Source organism: Maylandia zebra, linkage group LG7 (genome assembly GCF_041146795.1).
Source record: "Maylandia zebra isolate NMK-2024a linkage group LG7, Mzebra_GT3a, whole genome shotgun sequence".
NCBI classification, from domain to species: Eukaryota; Metazoa; Chordata; class Actinopteri; order Cichliformes; family Cichlidae; genus Maylandia; species Maylandia zebra.
Genome location: NC_135173.1, coordinates 61,273,433 through 61,289,075, shown reverse-complemented (window position 1 = coordinate 61,289,075; position 15,643 = coordinate 61,273,433). Strand labels below are relative to the sequence as shown.

General features: G+C 40.3%; 1 protein-coding gene across 2 annotated transcripts; it reads left to right on the top strand.

The window, feature by feature from the left end:
• The first annotated feature begins 2,755 nt into the window (after positions 1-2,755).
• zdhhc12b (zDHHC palmitoyltransferase 12b) lies at positions 2,756-15,507 on the top strand. Of its 2 annotated transcripts, none has more exons than XM_076886824.1 (5): positions 2,756-3,276; positions 3,377-3,516; positions 6,269-6,361; positions 12,977-13,143; positions 13,229-15,507. In XM_076886824.1, the coding sequence occupies exons 1-5, from the start codon at positions 3,180-3,182 to the stop codon at positions 13,542-13,544; spliced, it is 813 nt and encodes a 270-aa protein (XP_076742939.1). In that variant the 5' UTR covers positions 2,756-3,179; the 3' UTR covers positions 13,545-15,507. The 2 variants fall into 2 exon arrangements, with proteins under 2 accessions (XP_076742939.1, XP_076742938.1); XM_076886823.1 differs by having other exon boundaries at positions 12,974-13,143.
• The last annotated feature ends 136 nt before the right edge of the window (positions 15,508-15,643 follow it).

The following is a 15,643-nucleotide window of genomic DNA, read 5'->3' as shown; positions in this document are numbered from 1 at the left end:
TATATACTATAATATCACATCATGAATTTTTTGTTTGTTTGTTTTTAAATAGAGACATTCACTTAATTTAAATATTTTCCTTTTCTTTATAGATCGAGAAGATCATATTTTTATAACTCTTTTTGAACAGTTTTATGTTTGGACATTGCTTTAATTCCATATTCAGTTTGTTCCATAGTTTCACTCCTTGAACAGAAACACAAAAGCCTTTTCTTGTAGTACGTACCTTCATTGTTTTGAAGTTACAAAAACCCCTTAAATTATAACTTCCTTCTTTCAAAAAAAACATACTCTGAATATTACCTGGCAGTTCTTTATTTTTTGCTTTGAATAGAATTTGTGCTGTTTGGAATTTCACTATATCGTCAATTTTCAATATTTCAGACTGCAAAAATAGTGAGTTTGTATGTTCCCTATAACCTGCATTGTGGATGATTCGAATTGCTTTCTTTTGAAGAGTAAAAAGTGAATGTAATGTGGTTTTATAGTTATTGCCCCAGACCTCTGCACAATAGCTTAAGTATGGTGAAACCAGTGAACAGTAGAGAATATGAAGTGATGTTCTGTCGAATACCTGTTTTGCCTTGTTTAGTACTGCAATGCTTCGTGATACTTTGGAATGAATATATCTTACGTGAGCTCTCCAGTTAAGTTTTTCATCTATTATTACCCCCAGAAATTTATTTTCACTGACTCTTTCAATATCAACACCATTTATTTGAATCTTTGCATTAGTATTTAAACTACTATTTCCAAATAACATAAGTTTAGATTTATTCAAATTTAATGATAATTTGTTTTTATCAAGCCAGAACTTCACTTTACTTATTTCATTAGTCATATCCTCCAATAAATTCTGCAGATCATCACCAGAGCAAAAAATGTTTGTATCGTCAGCAAAGAGAACCACTTTTAATACTTTGGACACTTTACAGATGTCGTTAATGTACAAGTTGAAGAATTTTGGACCCAAAACTGACCCTTGGGGTACACCACAAGCAATGTCCATACATAAGGAGCAACCACCATTTATTTTCACAAACTGCTTTCTGTCACTTAAATAACTCCGGACCCAATCTAAAACTACCCCTCTGACACCATAACGTTCCAGTTTTCTTATTAATATATCATGATCTATAGTGTCAAATGCCTTTGTCAAGTCTATGAATAACCCAGCCACATATTGCTTTTTGTCTATGGAATTTGTGATGTATTCTATTGAATCTAATAGTGCCGATGATGTTGATCTGCTTGATCTGAATCCGTACTGACTCTCAGTGAGTAGTTTATGTTTATCTATAAATTTTTCCAGTCTGTTTTTAAACAGTTTTTCAAGAACTTTTGAGAATTGAGGTAGTAAAGAGACAGGCCTGTAGTTTGTGAAATGGTGTTTGTTTCCAGATTTGTATAGAGGTATAACTTTTGCTATTTTCATTCTGTCTGGAAATCGACCAGTTTGAAATGATAAATTACAGATGTATGTAAATGGTTTTATAATAGCCTCAATGACTCTTTTAACCACTATCATATCAATATCATTACAATCCAAAGATTTGTGATTTTTACATTTTTTGACAATTTCAAGAACTTCATTTTCATCAATGGCTGTGAGAAACATAGAATATGGATTTCTGTCAATCAGTGTATCGGGTTTTTCCTGTGCTTTCCCAGGATGAGTGATTGTTCTTGCTAAATTTGGTCCAGCAGTTACAAAGAATTCATTGAGACTATTTGCCACAACATCCATATTGTATTCTTCATGGTCATTACAAATGAAATACTTGGGATAGTTCTTTTGTCCAGTCCCACATTTTATAACACTGTTCAGGATTTCCCATAATCTTTTATTATTATTTCTATTTATATCTAATTGCTTCTTATAGTATTCCTTTTTACTAAATCTAAGTATATTAGTTAACCTATTTTTATATCTTTTAATTGTCACATCTGACCAGTGTATGTTTCCTGCCCTGACTTCTAACCTGTATGTTTAAGAAATGATGTAAAAATCACAGTTTAATAAGTGTCATGAAATCAATATCCTTAGTATCCTTATTTTCCTATTATATTATTTTATGTACTTTAATAATGAAGGCTTGTAGAGCAAGGCCACTTTTGACTCACAAACTAAGTGCTCAGCCAGACTGAAAAACAGGGAGTTTTAGTGCACAGGCATATTAATAGATAAGACTCAGAAAAGAGAAACTTTGCCATATAAGCAATGTTTGAAATTGTGTGTGACGTGTGTGACGTCTGAAGTACAGAAATAACACCATATAAGACACATGTTGAGCTAAAAATGTTAGAGCTCTTGCAACTGGCGTTTGAGCTGTGCAGGGGTCTCTCTCTTCCGGAAGATGATTGAATAACAAATGTTTTTTAACAATAGTGTTTTCTCTGTTATATCATGGGGACAAAAGAATCAGGGTTAATATTGATTAGGTACATTTATGGAAGAAAAATAGCCCTAATTGTCACATCTGACCAGTGTACGTTTTCTGCCCTGACTTCTAACCCGTATGTTTAAGAAATGATGTAAAAAAAAAAACACCGTTTAATAAGTCAGAACGCCAGAGAGTGGTGCCTTGAACCGCCCCTTCTGAGTGGCGGAAAGAACGCTTTTTTCCCGGTCTATGAACGCCGCTTTTCCCAACACTCGCAAAAACAGCGCTCATTGCGCAGCTGCGTATGACGTAAAAAGCGGCGTTGGAAGACCGGGAAAAACGGCGTTTTTTCCTCCACTCAGAAGGGGCGTTCAAGGCGCCAGTCTCTGGCGTAAAATACTGTGTTCTGTTCCGGTCAACGCCGTTTTTTTTACGGCGTTCTGACTTATCAAACGGCGATTTTTACGTCATTTCTTAAACAAACGGGTTAGAAAATTAGAGAATTTTGGCCTAGATTGTTTGCCATACTAATCGCTGCTACTGTGAGTCGTTGGAAGGATAAAAACAAATCCACTGGAAGGAAGCGAGCGGGATGTTTACTTCCCAGCTGCCGAAACTCGACATATGTAATATGTCCTGGGTAGAAGAAATATTTAACGATTTGATTCGGTCGCAACACATCGTTTAATACTCTGACGACATTACGGCTTGTATGACGCTTGCCCAGGGAAGAGTGGTGTTGTCGTTTATCAGCTCCATTTGCATGTTGGATGACTGATCTATTATGCTAAGAACATGTTCAAAAATGTTTTCGGCTCAGGGTTTCTGGTGAGAACATCACATGTGATTCTGACATGGGTCATAACGTTAATCCTCTTCCTACATGATACAGGTGAATCTATCACTTTACATTCATAGGCTTTGCCTCTATAATCGCTCGCACACCCCTGGGAGCTGTGGTGGTGTTAAGTGTGTGAGTGATGTGTTCACAGAGCTGAGGAAGCAGGAGGAGACGGGCCAGCTTGTCCAGCCCGTGCTCTTCGTCCTGCTGGTGCTGCTGTCTGTGCTGCTGTACTTCGCGGTCTCTCTGATGGACCCGGGTTTCATCCTGTCTGATGACACGGACTTGCAGGTGAGCACGAGCCTACTGTACATTACTGTTATCACTCCCACTTTTTACCTTTGTGTTGTGATGGTTTGAAGCAGCTTGAATGTTTACGTTGCTGGTTAAAAAACCTGATTTAAAAAATATATCTTAAAAGATAATCGTGTGCTTGCAGTGCCAAAACAATAATGATAACAATAATTTATTTAAGGCAAACTAACACTCTGCCTTTAATTCAGTTCAGTTTTATTTATATAAGATCACAGCAATAGTCGCCTAAAGTTGCTTAATATTGTAACTTAAATGAGCTGTAGGCCACTGCTGGCACTGTCATCTCTTTAGTGGCCACTTTAGTGTAAGTAGTGCAAAAACAAACCAATCAAGCAAGTATTTCCAAAAATTTAGTGTTTTGTTTGTTTGTTTTAAATTTCAAATATTCTATAACAAGACAAAACTGCCAGTGTTAACACATTTTCCCCCCCTCATGCTTAACTAACCGAAGCCTTTCATTAAACTACCAGAGAAGGAAATTGCTACTCTCTTTCTGGCCAGACACATGGCATCACTTCTGTTATAATTTTGTTCGTATTTAACAAAATAAAAAAGCAGACAAGTGTACACGTTAGTTTTTGACTGCTGGTGAAAATTGTTTTTTTCACAAATAACTCTCACTGAACTAACACAGCCAGTCCCTCAACATGTTTGTACTCTCTCCTCATGATGCCTTCATATTAAATCGTTTTTTGCTTTTTAAAGAACTTATTTTAACATTGCACTCAACAACAAACAAATCCTCCCAACAAAAAGGTAACTTCAATATACGGGCTGCAAGTAGGGGTGACGTGAGCCACAAGTGGCCATGGGCTGCGAGTTTGAAACCACTGCCCTACTCTAATAGCGAGAAAGAAAAGTATGTGAGGGTGGTGCAGCACATGTATGAGGACAGTGGTGAAGGATCTTCTCTAAAGCCTTTCTTGTTTCCAGTTGAAATTAGGGGTGGCTTTAAAAAATCTATTTTCCGATTCAAATCGATGTTAGCTAGAATAACACAATATCGATTCATTAAATCCTGAATCGATTTTTAAATATAAATTTATTTTGCCAGAAACACCAGAATCTCAGGTTAAGGCTCACAAAACAATTTCAACGACCACCAAACAGCTAAAACAGCAAATGAGAGCAGGTAAACAGAATCCGCACAAAGATGTAAACACAAAGAGCAGATCGTTCACCCGATGGCATGTACACAGACACGCTGTCTGGGCTGAATTCTGATTCTGCAGGTTTTGTCATTATCCGATCAAAATTCACTGAACCAGCAGCAAAAGAAGATCAAAACTACAGTTCACATTTAATAAACATCATATTTAATTCCCTCCTACTTTTGCTCTTTTGCTTCCACCACAATAAAATCACACTTCCTGCACAGCTCTCGCTCGCTCTCTTTCTCTGTGTAATTCAAGAACAGTTTCTCTCAAACTCAAATCTCAGTTTTCTGCATTATTCGCTTGCTTATTACGCACCAGTCTACCGTTGTGTGCATTGCTGTCGCCCGCTGTTTTGGGTTTTTTTTGGTTTGTTTGTTGTTTTTCAAAAATGCCTAATTTCTGCTGTTCAACGACAAAGAAATGTAAACTTTTTAAAATTATGCCAAACTGCAAAAGGCTTAGCTGTGTCTCTAATAAAACCTCTGTAACTTTGCTCTGTTTCGCTTCAGCAGCATCAGGTAATGTTCATATGTTAATTCATGGTTTTCTTCTGTTTTTGATCTACTGCAGAGAATTTTTAAGGTGGTGCTATAAAAATTCAGGCCAGGAAAATCTCCTTCATGTTTTTCTGTGTTTTATCCACAGTTACTTTGACACAAAGGCATGTGCTGTGATGCTTACACCTCTGATGAAGTCAGTTTTTATACCTAGATATAAAATATGGATATGTACTGATAAATGATCAGAATTATACTATACCTGACTAAGTCAAAATTGAATTTAATCAAATTGAATCAGGGATAGAATTGAATTGGGACCTCGTGAATCGGAATCAAATTGATTATAGAAATCAGTGATGATATCCAGCAATTGTTGTAATGGACAGGCTAACAGATGAGGTCAGGCAGGAGTCTCTGTGGACTATGATGTTTGCAGTTGACATTGTGATCTATAGCGAGAGTAGGGAGAGGTAGAGGTATGCTATGGAGAAGAGGAATGAAAGTAGCAAGAACAGAATATGTGTGTGTGAATGAGATAGGTGGAAAGGGTGAACATGCAAGGACCAGAGATAGTGAGTTACTGTCGATGTGCCAGCACAGAGAGTGGTACTCTGCTCTTAGATGAAGTAAAAGGATTTCATGCAAGTCAGAAGTTACTAGCAAAGATGCAATTAAAGGTTCAGCTGTTGTATAACTTGGTTGGGGTCCAGACCATCTAAAGCAACAGACACTGCCCAAGAGAGGTGAAAGAGAGTGCAGGCAGAATGGAGTGGGTGGAGATAAAAGTCAGGAGTGTGAAAGGGATGCTTTACAAGATGGTAGTAAGACATGTTATGATGTATGGCTTGGAGACAGTGGCTTTGACTAACAGACAGGGGGCTGAGGTGAACATGTTAAGATTTTCACTTGGAGTGACCAGGAAGGATAAGATTAAAAGTGAGGACACCTCAGTCCATCTGATGTCCCTACCATATAGAAAAAGTGGGAAACAGTGACAGTGTCCACTTTAACATAATTTGTTAGCTGGACAGTTACTCCTTTCTGACCAATTTGTCTTCTTTGTTGTATTAGTTCATGCTGGGAGTGACTGAGGAGCAGCAGGACATGATTCCTCCTGCCACCAAATCCCTGAGACAGCGCCGTTGTGGCCACTGTCTGCTTCAGGTATGCTGCTCAGCTCGTCGGCAGAGGTGGTATACACATGTCACTTAAATAGAAGTAGAGACACTTCCAATAAAAAATACCCTGGTAAAAGTTAAAGTACTTATTCAACTTTTTTACTCCAGTAAAAGTAAAAAAAGTACAGGCTTTGAAAAGTATAAAAGTAAAAAGTAACTCCTTGTTACTTCAGTTCTAATTAATAATGAATGTAAACAGTTTGCACATCCATAATGTAGAACACAAGCAGAGAAAAACAAAGGGAATTAAAAGAAACTAGCTCTGTTGCCTTCATTGTAGATATGTGGAGATCAGATGGAGCTTTCCTGCTGCTCTTTCTGGCCAAATCAATTCAGCAGGATATGAGCATCTTACATGAGGTACTACGGCTGATTTTCAACCCAAAGCATTACAAAGCTAATTTAAAGGTGGAATTCATTGAGTGAATCTAATAAACATCATCACCTAATTTGCTGCCTGCTGCCCTTGGTGTAACCTGACACTGACCACCGCTCCATCATAGGGCATGGCTGTAAACGTCACTGTGTTGTGAGATAAGCAGTGTAGTCTGCACTCAGCTGCCTACAACTGTCATGGAACATGTGAATAACAAAAAGGCAGTATGCCAGTTTATTATCGTCAGGTCTCTACAATCTTGAGCGCCTGGAGTTGATTGTTCTTGTAATTTAGTGCTATACAATTAAATGGAATAGAACTGTGTTGAATTTTGCACAATGTTTCATAATGTGAAAACCGCGAATTGCTACCTTATCGTGGTGGAGGGTTTTGTGTGTCTCAGGGTTCCCAGGGGCTATGTTGTCCAGGTGCTTTTGCCTCCTGATAGGGTCTCCAATGGCAAATTGGTCCTGGGCGAGGGACCAGACAAAGAGTGATTCAGAAGACCCCTATGAGTGCAAGATCAAGGGAACACTTCACCTTGGGTGGATGATTGACATGGCTCTGCAATGTTGTGTGGAGATCAGGGGTGGTACCTCTGGATTTGCAGACCGGGGTAGTGGTTCCCATCTTTAAGAAAGGGGGAACGGTCTGTTAGTCGAACCTCGGATACAGGAGGAACAATGTGGTTTTCATCCTGGTTGTGGAACACTGGGCCAGCTCCTTATCCTCTCAAGGATTCTTGAGGGTGCATGAGAGTTTGCCCAACCAGAGAAGACATGGAGAAGGCATTCAACCGTGTCCCTTGGGGTGTCCTGTGGGAGGTGCTTCAGGAGTATAAGGGCGCCTGGCCCATTTCTACGGGCCATTCGATCCATAGACAACTGTTGCAAGAGCTTGGTCCACATATCTGGCAATAAGTTGAACTCGTTCACTGTGGGTGATGGACTCCGCCAGGGCTGCCCTTTGTCATCGATTCGGTTTGTTATTTTTATGGACAGAATTTCTATCTGTACTCAAGTGGCAGAAGGCTTTCATTTGGGTGGTCTCAGAATCTCCTCTCCGCTTTTCGCAGATGATGTGATTTTGTTGGTTTCATCAGATGATGACCTCCAGCTCGCACTGGAACGGTTCGCAGCCGAGTGTGAAGCAGTGGGAATAAGAATCAGCACCACCAAATCTGAAGCCATGGTCCTCAGCCGGGAAAGGGTGGAGTGTCCACTCTGGGTCAGGGACGATTTCCTGCCCCGATTTGAGGAGTTTAAGTATTTCATGGTCTTACTCACAAGTAACGGGACAAGGGAGCAGGAGATCGACAGATGGATTGGTGCTGCAGCTGCAGTGATATGGACGCTGTACCAGTCCGCCATGCTGAAGAGAGAGCTGAGTGTAAAAGCAAAGCTCTCTACTTGCTGATCAGTCTACGTCCCTACCGTCACCTATCACGAGATCACGAGCTCTGGGCAGTGACCGAAAGAACAAGATCACGGATACAAACAGCGGAAATAAGCTTCTTTCCAGAATAATAATAATAATAATAACTTTATTTATAAAGCGCTTTCAAACAAAGTGCTGTACAACTATTTAAAACTAAAAAGATAAAAAAATAAATAAAAGCGATACATAGCAATACAGGTAAAAGACACAATACAAGTTAAAAAAAAGAGATAGGTTTAGGACTTCAGCCATCTGGGAGGGGCTCAGAGTAGAGCCGCTGCTCCTCCACAACGAAAGGAGCCAGTTGACGTGGTTCGGGCATGTCCCACCGGGAGGAGACCCCAGGGCAGACCCATGACTCGCTGGAGAGATTATATCTCTCAACTGGCCTGGGAACGCCTTGGTGTTCCCCCAGACAAGCTGGAGGAGGTGGTCGGGGCCAGGCATGGTCTGGGCTTTTCTGCTTAGGCTGCTGCCCCTGCGACCCGGCCCCAGGTAAGTGGAAAAAGAAGATGGATGGAAAACAGATCACACCAAACAACAGATCATCTATTGATCTGATATCTTTTTTAAAAACAGCTCTAAATTAAATAAGGAGATTACACGTCAGCTATCTAATGCCACTGAGCAATCTTTATCCTAGAAGATAAAATCTCCTGTTGTCTCTCCATCTCTGAGTGAAGTTATCTCACTTTCTTTTCTGTCCTTTGCAAGCACAGCAGGCATGCTGTGTGACAAATGGCACACAAACCGTTTGTGTGTCTGCTCTTATGAGTATATTTGAAAAATTGCACTGGAAATTCCTTGAGGTGACTCTTGTTGTGAATTGGAGCTGTACAAATAACATTGAATTTAAATTATCCACGACTTTAAAAAGTTTTATGCTTCTCTTCCGTAGCACTAGATGCAGAACCACCAGTGTTGTGGAAAAAAAGCTTATTATGACCAGCTTCCAGATATCTGGACCAAAACACACTGTTCTGGATTGTTCCGGCCCACTTTAAGCCTTGAAAACAGTGCTGTAAATGATGCACCGACTAAATGTTTTTGCCCTGTTTATTTGTTCATGTGCAATAAGCACAAGCAATTATTGTTCCCTCCATTTAGGTTCAACTTTGTTTGATATTTCAAGACGCACAGTAACCTGAAATAATAACTCAAATGTCCTCACATGTCTTAAACTTAGAGTAACAACCCCGAGTAGAAAATGGAGATATTTGTGTAAAAATGTAGGGACTAAAAGGGAAAAATAAATACTTAAGTACAGTTGAGATTTGTACGTGTACAACCACAACCCAAGTGACTAGGTCTCTGAAGGAAAAGGCAGTGAATGTGTGAGATATCTTTGTCACTACATTTGTACTGCACTGATTCACTTTTCTGTGAGGGAGCTAATCTCAGTTGTGGAGAGGTGAGGGTGGTACATCTGGCCAGAACAAAATCAGAGAGCCAAAGCCACCAGAGCCGTTTGGAGGCTAAGCAGGTCACCTACTAATCAAAAGGTTGGTTGTTCGATCCCCATCTGCTTGAGTCTGCGGCCTAAAACTCCTTGGGCAAGATATTAATCCCAAGTTGCTCTCCCATCTTCATCCATTGGAGTATAAATGAGTGTGAATGTTAGATAGAAAGCACTTGTATAGAGGCAAGTTGTATAAAGCGCTTTGAATGCTCAGAGTAGAAAAGTGCTATATATAAGAACCAGTAAAATGGTACCAGTCCATTTACCAAATGGTAAATTGGATACTTGTCACGCTTAAATGTTTTAGACATAACCTGAGTAAACACAAAATGCAACTTTTAAATGATAATTGAATATATTAAGGGGGAAAAAATCTACCTGGCACTGTGTGGAAAAAGTGATTATACCTGTCGAGAAAGGTGGGATTCAGCGAGACATTCAAGTAAATGATGTATGTGCACAAGTCAGATAGATGGAGAGAGGATGATAGTTGTCGCTGGTCATCTGGTGATCAGGCGTTAACAACGTGACTGGATGTCACAAAGGGTCGGGCCAGATGTCATCTCAGAAGATGTGACGTCCAGAAAGAGAGGGAGGAGAAAGCTTGACCAGGTATAAAAGTTAGGTGAAAAAGAGATACACGGATCTTCCCTTTGTCCTCTGCAAGATGAGCAGTTCAGAAGATCGAATATAAGATGTTAAAGATTCCAGCAGAGACTCTAGAGGAATCAATATACCTGGATACCAGAGGCAGCTAATGCTGTTACTGCCCCTAACCCTCACCCATCAGGCTCCATCTAAGCTCATTTATCAGAGGTTAGGACTTTTTAAACAGAGAGCCAATCCAGATCTCCTGTATTAGATTGTTGGTTCACCAGGTCCACACCCCCTAAACCTAATAAGTGGTCGTGACACCCTTTGAAGCAAGAACTGTAATCAAACATTTTTGATAGCAAGAGTTCATTTTGTTGCATCGGAACCCTGATCTTGACTGAGGCAATTGATGTGGATGCATTGGGGTACAGTATCTTGCCCAAGATAAACTGGAGAAGCGGGGGATCGATCCATTGAATTTTTGATTAGTAGACAACTTACTCTACCACCGAATCAAATGGCCAGAAATAAAAGGACAGTTAAAATTGTGTTGCTTCTAAAACAACGAACGGATGCTGCTTGTGATGGATCCACAACTCTCCAGAGGTCATTTTCTGCTGTTTTTTCCCCCTCCTTGAAGTCTTACTTTTAAAAGGAGTCTGAAGGTCGTTCTGGATGTTGAAGCAGAAGTTTGAATAAGCATATGTCTGCTTGTGACAATAGAGGAAAAGCTGGGGTGGACAGACGTAGCATCTGTATTCCCATACAGGATGGGCAAACTGTACAATGTCACCTCTTTGTTCTCTGCATGTGTTTGTGTGTCAGTGTGTGGCTCTCAGGCTGAAATGAGACACTTGATATCTGGCAGGATCCAGCAGTGGTATAGGATATCAGGAAACACAGGGCTGTGTTACATACCCAGACGACCTTAAAAGTATCAGATAATACTTCAGATGCAGTATGCCGGGACTCCGAGTAAAATGTTTCATCACCAGATAAGAAAAGCCCCACATACTCACACAAACAGGAACTAACAAAAATTGGGCAAAATTCATGACGCACTGACACTTTCTCTAAGGAGGTACCACGGTCCATTGATAATACTGGACTACTGAGTTGAGCTCTGAGTTACAGACAGTCTGCCTGTATTCATTGTATATCAGTCACCTGATATACTTTTACACATCCAACTACACTCTGTTTCAGCTGCTTTAGCCTATCCATTTCTAAGGCACTTTACAACCCACTTCCCTGTCATCCCCATATTTCATTTTCAGTTTCATATCTGCTGACATGGTTGCCCACTCTGCTCAGTGGTCTTCCTGCTGCTCTCCCTGCCTCCGAGTGGCCTATGAACTGAACGGTGATGCTAAATTGCTCTAAATTAAATGACTAAATGGCTGAACTAACGACACTTTGTGCCCTGTGCTGTTGTAATCTTACCAAATACAGTGCATTTGGAAAGTATTCACACCGCTTTACCTGTTCCACATTTTGTCACATTATAGCCTTCTTCAAAAAATGAATTCAATTCTTTTCACTTCAAAATTCTACTTGCAATACCCCATAATGACAAAGTGAAAAAGCTTGCTTGAAAATCTTGCACATGTATTGAAAAACTAAAAAAAAAACCACTATGCTATGAATGCACATATTCATAGCATTTATGGATCCTGTTTGCACTGATCATCTGTTAGATCCACCTATGGTAATTCCTCTTTATATAATAATAATAATAATAATAATAATGGATTTATATAGCGCTTTTCAAGGCACCCAAAGCGCTTTACAATGCCATTATTCATTCACTCTCACACACTGGTGGAGGCAAGCTACGGTTGTAGCCACAGCTGCCCTGGGGCAGACTGACAGAGGCGAGGCTGCCATATCGCGCCATTGGCCCCTCTGGCCAACACCAGTAGGGTAAAGTGTCTTGCCCAAGGACACAACGACCAGGACAGAGAGCCCGGGGATCGAACCGGCGACCTTCCGGTTACAGATACGCTTCACAACCCCCTGAGCCACGGTCGCCCCATATATACAAGGTCTTGAGTAATCTTAAACACCTCATAGTACCATGACACCCCATTAGAACACTTTGGTCTCAGACTGCTGGTTTACTTGGGGTTTGTAGGATATTTAAAAGTAGAATAGGATGCAGAGGCTTCAGCTTTCAGGCCCCTCTTCTATGGAACCAGTTTCCAGTTTGGATTCAGGAGACAGACACCATCTGTACATTTAAGAGTAAGCTTAAAACTTTCCTTTTTGCTAAAGCATATAGTTAGGGCTGGACCAGGTGACCCTGAATCCTCCCTCAGTTATAATGCAGTAGGCCTAGGCTGCTGGGGACTTCCCATGATGCACCGAGTGGTTTATACACAACTCTGCATTTAATCATTAATTATTAGTTATTATTAATCGCTTGCTCTTTGAGGCAACTGTTGATGTGATTTGCCTCTATATAAATAAAACTGAAAGAAAGAAAAGGAATTGAATATAAATGGTACAATTATTAAAGATGAGGGTTCTATGGCACGTGAATTTAATAACACTGTATACAGTTAGTAGTGGAATTAACTCAGAATTTCAATTCTTCAGTTGTAACATAATAACTGTGGAATCATCAGATTTATTTTGCGTGCAAGAGGTTAATGAAGCAGAAATCATGGAGATGATTAATGATTTGGACACTTGTTTCATTCAAAAAAAAAAAAATTGTTCTGTGTTTCAAGCAGCAGCCAATGAGATCAAAGCACTGCCAGACGTGTCAGCACTGCGTCCGGCGTTATGACCATCACTGTCCCTGGATTGAGAACTGCGTTGGTGAGAGGAACCACCGCTGGTTTGTGTTTTACCTGGCCTTCCAGCTGCTAGTGCTTCTATGGGGCCTGCGCATTGCCTGGTGAGCAACACCACCCATCTCTACCTCCATGTTACTGTTGCTGCTGTTGCAAAGCTGTCACATCCTATTGCTCTCTCCTCTTCAGGACGGGTTTCACCTACGTACCCATCTGGCACCAGTGGCTGCGTACAAATGGAGTCCTGACGGCCGTGACCATGCTGCTAGCGCTGCTCTCGCTCATCGTACTGTTGCTGCTTGGCTCCCATCTATACCTGGTTTCTCTCAACACAACCACGTGGGAGTTCATGTCGCGCCACCGCATCTCCTACCTCAAACACTGCGGTGCAGATGAGAACCCCTTTGACCGCGGGACATTCCAAAACCTTTGGGGTTTCTTCTGCATCTGGGGCACAGTGGTGTGGGAGCATGTGTACTTCAAGGAGGGCAGCGATCAGGTTTAGGTACATTTCAGTGATGAACAGCCTCTCTGGATCTGGGATTACACACCAAATAGGAGGATAAACTGTGCTTGTGACCGGTTCCCTTTATATAGGCATTTGTGTTGTTGTGCCATAACTGTGGAGCGTTTCCCTCCTTCTCATCCTCTCAGTCGTTCTTTATTGCAATTGATTGCCTGCATTTCCTGTTTTTTTTTTTACCTCAATGCAGTCGTAGTGAAATATGTGGGAGCTTTCAAATAGTCAGTTTTGGTTAGGAAGTTTTCTAATGAGTAAAGTGATACAGGTGCATGACAGCTATAATAAAAGCATTTCAAATTCTGGTCTAAAGACCTTATGTTAAGGTCTACAGCAAGAGAAATAAGAGCTATAATAATTGACTTAATTAAGTATAATGCACACTTCACCTTTGGAATGTTTGTTGTTTATCATGGAATTAATTTTTACTTAAGGTCAGCTAGAATACATGATGGATGGAGGAAATTTTACTTCAGTCATGGAAATCAAGGACTTAAATGAAATAAATCATTTTCCTGCTCATGTGTCTTACGGGCTATGGGGCAGGGCAAATTAGCATGATGCCCTAATGATCATGATCTAATAATAGTGCACTAATTTAATGAAATTTAAAGATGCAGCCGATTCATTTCAATAATAATCAATATGCTGCCAAGAGCAGAACAAATGAGCAGCTCAAAAACAGCAGAACCGGTGAGAAACCCAACGAGGATTGTGCGAACCAACGCAGGTCTTAGAAATAGAAAATGGAGAATGCGAGGTTCAAAGGTCTGAGACACAGCTGGAGCTCAGGATTTAGCCAGCATTTTTCAAACAGCTGTATGACCTGTAAGATGTGTAGAAGGTAAACAAAAGCATCAGATCTTGAGCCTCGCACACGTTCGTGAAAATACAGCTACTATGCCTACATGCTTATGAGCATTGCTCATTGTTGGTCTGTGCAGACTCCAGAGGAAGGACAGTTCAGCCAAGTTTCAGTATTATTGAGCAGAACACTCAGGGACAGGACTATTGCTATTTTTTTATGACCTTCATGAAACATCACAGTAAGAACACGCTAATAAGGTGGGCATTTTGCCGTCCATTGTCTCGATGCTGTAATTTCAACACAGTAGACATCGAGTTGGTTAGAATCTCAGCACACAGGCTTCTTTTCCCAACTTAAACATTTTGACCTCGATGGAGAACATCACCAGGTCGGGAACAGGAAATAGGAGTCATTTTTAGGACAATTTGAACATAGTGTGTGTTTCCAGAATGAGGCTGCTCCTCTTAATAACTGGTAACCAGCACTGCGGCCTTCCTCCTTATTGTTTACACATCAAGTTCATAATTTCCTTCAAAACAAGCAACTCTCTACATTGTCTTCAGGCATTTTACACACCTGAGTGAATCCGGTTAAGCTAGGACTTTACTCACCCAAATACCCTCAGTCCTGCCTCTTCCACAAAATCATTTAAGTAACAAGTGATGTTTGTTGACAATAACCTGACTGTTCACCCTCAATTCACATCAATCATTACATTCAAAATTTGAGTAACAATTACTTTAGTGTAGTGGGTTCCATTCTCTTGTTGTCTCGTATGATGAATGCTGTGCCTGTTTTACAGGATTCACCTTCTCCAGCAGCTTTTGTCACTAAAGTAGGTTAGTCCAAGTGAGTGTGTTTGAAATATGAACTGTATTGTTCCTGGCAATTATTCCATACATGTACACGATATTTAGACCTGTTACAGTGTCTCAAGTTGTTTAAAATTGTACATATTTTTTAAACTATTTTGGAGCAGAAAATGTCTTTAGATTTTTGTAAAACTATTTTAACAGGGACTTGAATGATACAGTGGAACACTGGTTATTAGCTAAAAGGTTTGAGTGCAATATGTTTCCATTTAAGGTTTTCCTTGTGCAATAGTAACCTTGTAAGACAGCAATAAATGTTTGTGTTTGATCCAGTGCAAAATGCTGAGTCCTTCTGCTTGGACAGTAAGATCTCTGCTTTTTTTTTTTTTTTTTTTTTACAAATTAACATTTACAGTCTGTGGTGTAGTTTTCAATTATATACAATATTGTCATGCAGTGTTTTT